Source organism: Gekko japonicus, unplaced genomic scaffold, assembly GCF_001447785.1.
Source record: "Gekko japonicus isolate JY-2015 unplaced genomic scaffold, Gekko_japonicus_V1.1 scaffold1014, whole genome shotgun sequence".
Lineage (NCBI taxonomy): Eukaryota > Metazoa > Chordata > Lepidosauria > Squamata > Gekkonidae > Gekko > Gekko japonicus.
The window spans coordinates 201,811-203,871 of NW_015164217.1; the positions used below are offsets into that span (position 1 = coordinate 201,811).

The 2,061-nt window shown below is 52.9% G+C and overlaps 1 protein-coding gene across 2 annotated transcripts in view; it reads left to right on the forward strand.

Annotated features, from left to right (window-relative positions):
* LOC107108098 (sialic acid-binding Ig-like lectin 16) overlaps window positions 1-2,061 on the forward strand; it is a 29,904-nt gene that overhangs the window by 9,886 nt on the left and 17,957 nt on the right. For both annotated transcript variants that reach the window (XM_015408492.1, XM_015408493.1), the window contains exon 3: window positions 1,133-1,334. In XM_015408492.1, coding sequence (XP_015263978.1) covers window positions 1,133-1,334 — 202 coding nt within the window. The remainder of the gene's footprint in view (window positions 1-1,132; window positions 1,335-2,061) is intronic.

The following is a 2,061-nucleotide window of genomic DNA, read 5'->3' on the forward strand; positions in this document are numbered from 1 at the left end:
TACCCAAAGGTGTCTCAGAGCGGCTTACAAACTCCTTTCCCTTCCCCTCCCCACAACAGACACCCTGTGAGGTGGGTGGGGCTGAGAGAACTCTGACACAAACTGCTCTTTTTCAAGGACAGCTGTGCCAGAGCTTGTGACTGACCCAAGGTCACATCAGCAGGTGCAAGTGGAGGAGTGGGGAATCAAACCCGGTTCTCCCAGATTAGAGTCCGCACACTTAACCACTACACCAAACTGGCTCTCGAAGAATTTCCTTTGGTCCGTTACGAATCTACTGCCCATCAGCTCCGTCGAATGCCCTCGAGTTCTAGTATTTTAGAAGAGGAAGAAAAAGTTTCATTTGTCAACTCTCTCCACCCCATGCATGATTTTATAAACCTCTATCATGTCTCCCCTTAATCATCTCTTTTCGACACCAGAAAGTCCCAGACTCTTCAGCTTTTCTTCATAGGGAGGTGCTCCAAACCCCTCATCAACTTGGTTGCCCTAATGTTTCCTTTAAAAAAAAATGTAATTGCTGATGATAACAATTTCCATAACAATGATCTCTTATTTACAGACCCGGGTCTGGCCTTCTTTAAGGCTATGTTCTAGACTTGTTGAAACTATTTAAAGAGGAGGTCTGTGGCATCTTGCTTATTGGGGAAATGGTTTCTCTTTTAAGCCACACTCTGTGTACGTGGACTTAGTAGATTTCTGCTGCCACCAGAGATGAAATGAGTATTACACCAGACTGAACTACAATATGATCAGGGCTATTTTTGGGCAGGAACGCACAGGAACGGAGTTCCGGCTGGCTCCCAAGTTAGCCACGCCCAGCAGGAACTCATTAGCATAATAGGCCACACCCAACAGCAGGAACTCATTCGGATTGGCTACATTAGGGGTGTGTGGCCTAACATGCAAAGGAGTTCCTGCTACAAAAATAGCCCTGGGTGTTGACCACAAACAAGGTAAACAGAATAAGGAGCAAAAGGGGGTTTTTCTACAAAAAAAAGCCCTGCCCCTCCTGAAACCACACCACCCCCCACGAATCTCCAGGGATTTCCCAACCCTAGCCACGGGTTACTCAATCCGGCATGGGGCAGTGGGAAAAAAATAGTGACGTCTCCTTCCTCCCCCTTTGCAGTGGCTGCACAGGTGGATCTCCCTGGACTCCGACAGCCACATGCGCTGCTGGTTCTACGACGTCACGGTGAGCCACCAAGACGGGCGCCTCCTCCTGAGCATCAGCAACCTGCAGTCTTGGCACACCGGGCCCTACCGCTGCGCCAGCTCCAACGCCACCGGCAACGCGTCTGTCTCCGAAGCTCAGGACCTGCGAGTGGAATGTGCGTGGGGGTTTTCTCTTCTTGCCTGCCACTGGGGGGCAGTAGAGAAGTGGGAAAGAACAGACGCTGAGGACTAATGGCTTGTGGCATCACTGCCTTTTGCCTGGGGTTGCCAGTACCCAGTTCGGAGCAGGGGATCCTCCGTTTTCGCGGGCTCCTGCTCGCCGCTGGCCAACTGGCTGGTGAGACGAAACCCCCCCCCCAACAGCATATGGAGCAATGTGCCTACGTCACCCAGAAGTGACATAAGCACATCAGTGACATCAGTCTGTGTGGGGGGGCGACGCTCTGGTTTTTGGGCAAAACTCTATGGTTTGAGGCCGATTTTACCACAGAGTTTTGCCCAAAAACCAGAGTGTTACCTTGACTTGCTTACGTCACCCTGAAGTGATGTAGGCACAGCGTGCAATATCACTTCCGGGGGTGGGGTGGGGGGTGCATCCAGCTTCCAGAGTGTCCCTTCTGGCCTGGCAACCCTACTTTTGCCTTGGTGGAGAGAAAACGTACCCCAGAGATCTATAGTAGGGAGTGTGGGTAAGAACAGAATAGGGCAGGGGTCTCGAAACTTTTTGAGCCGGCAGTAGGCTTGCCAAGCCCCCGCTGGCGGTGGGGCAACCCCCGCCGAAACGGCCCCCAGTCCGCCAGCGGGGATTGGGCTGCTGGGGGGAAACCCCACCCTCGAAACGGCCGGATCAGGTCCACGCCCCAGCGTGATGACGCCACCCAG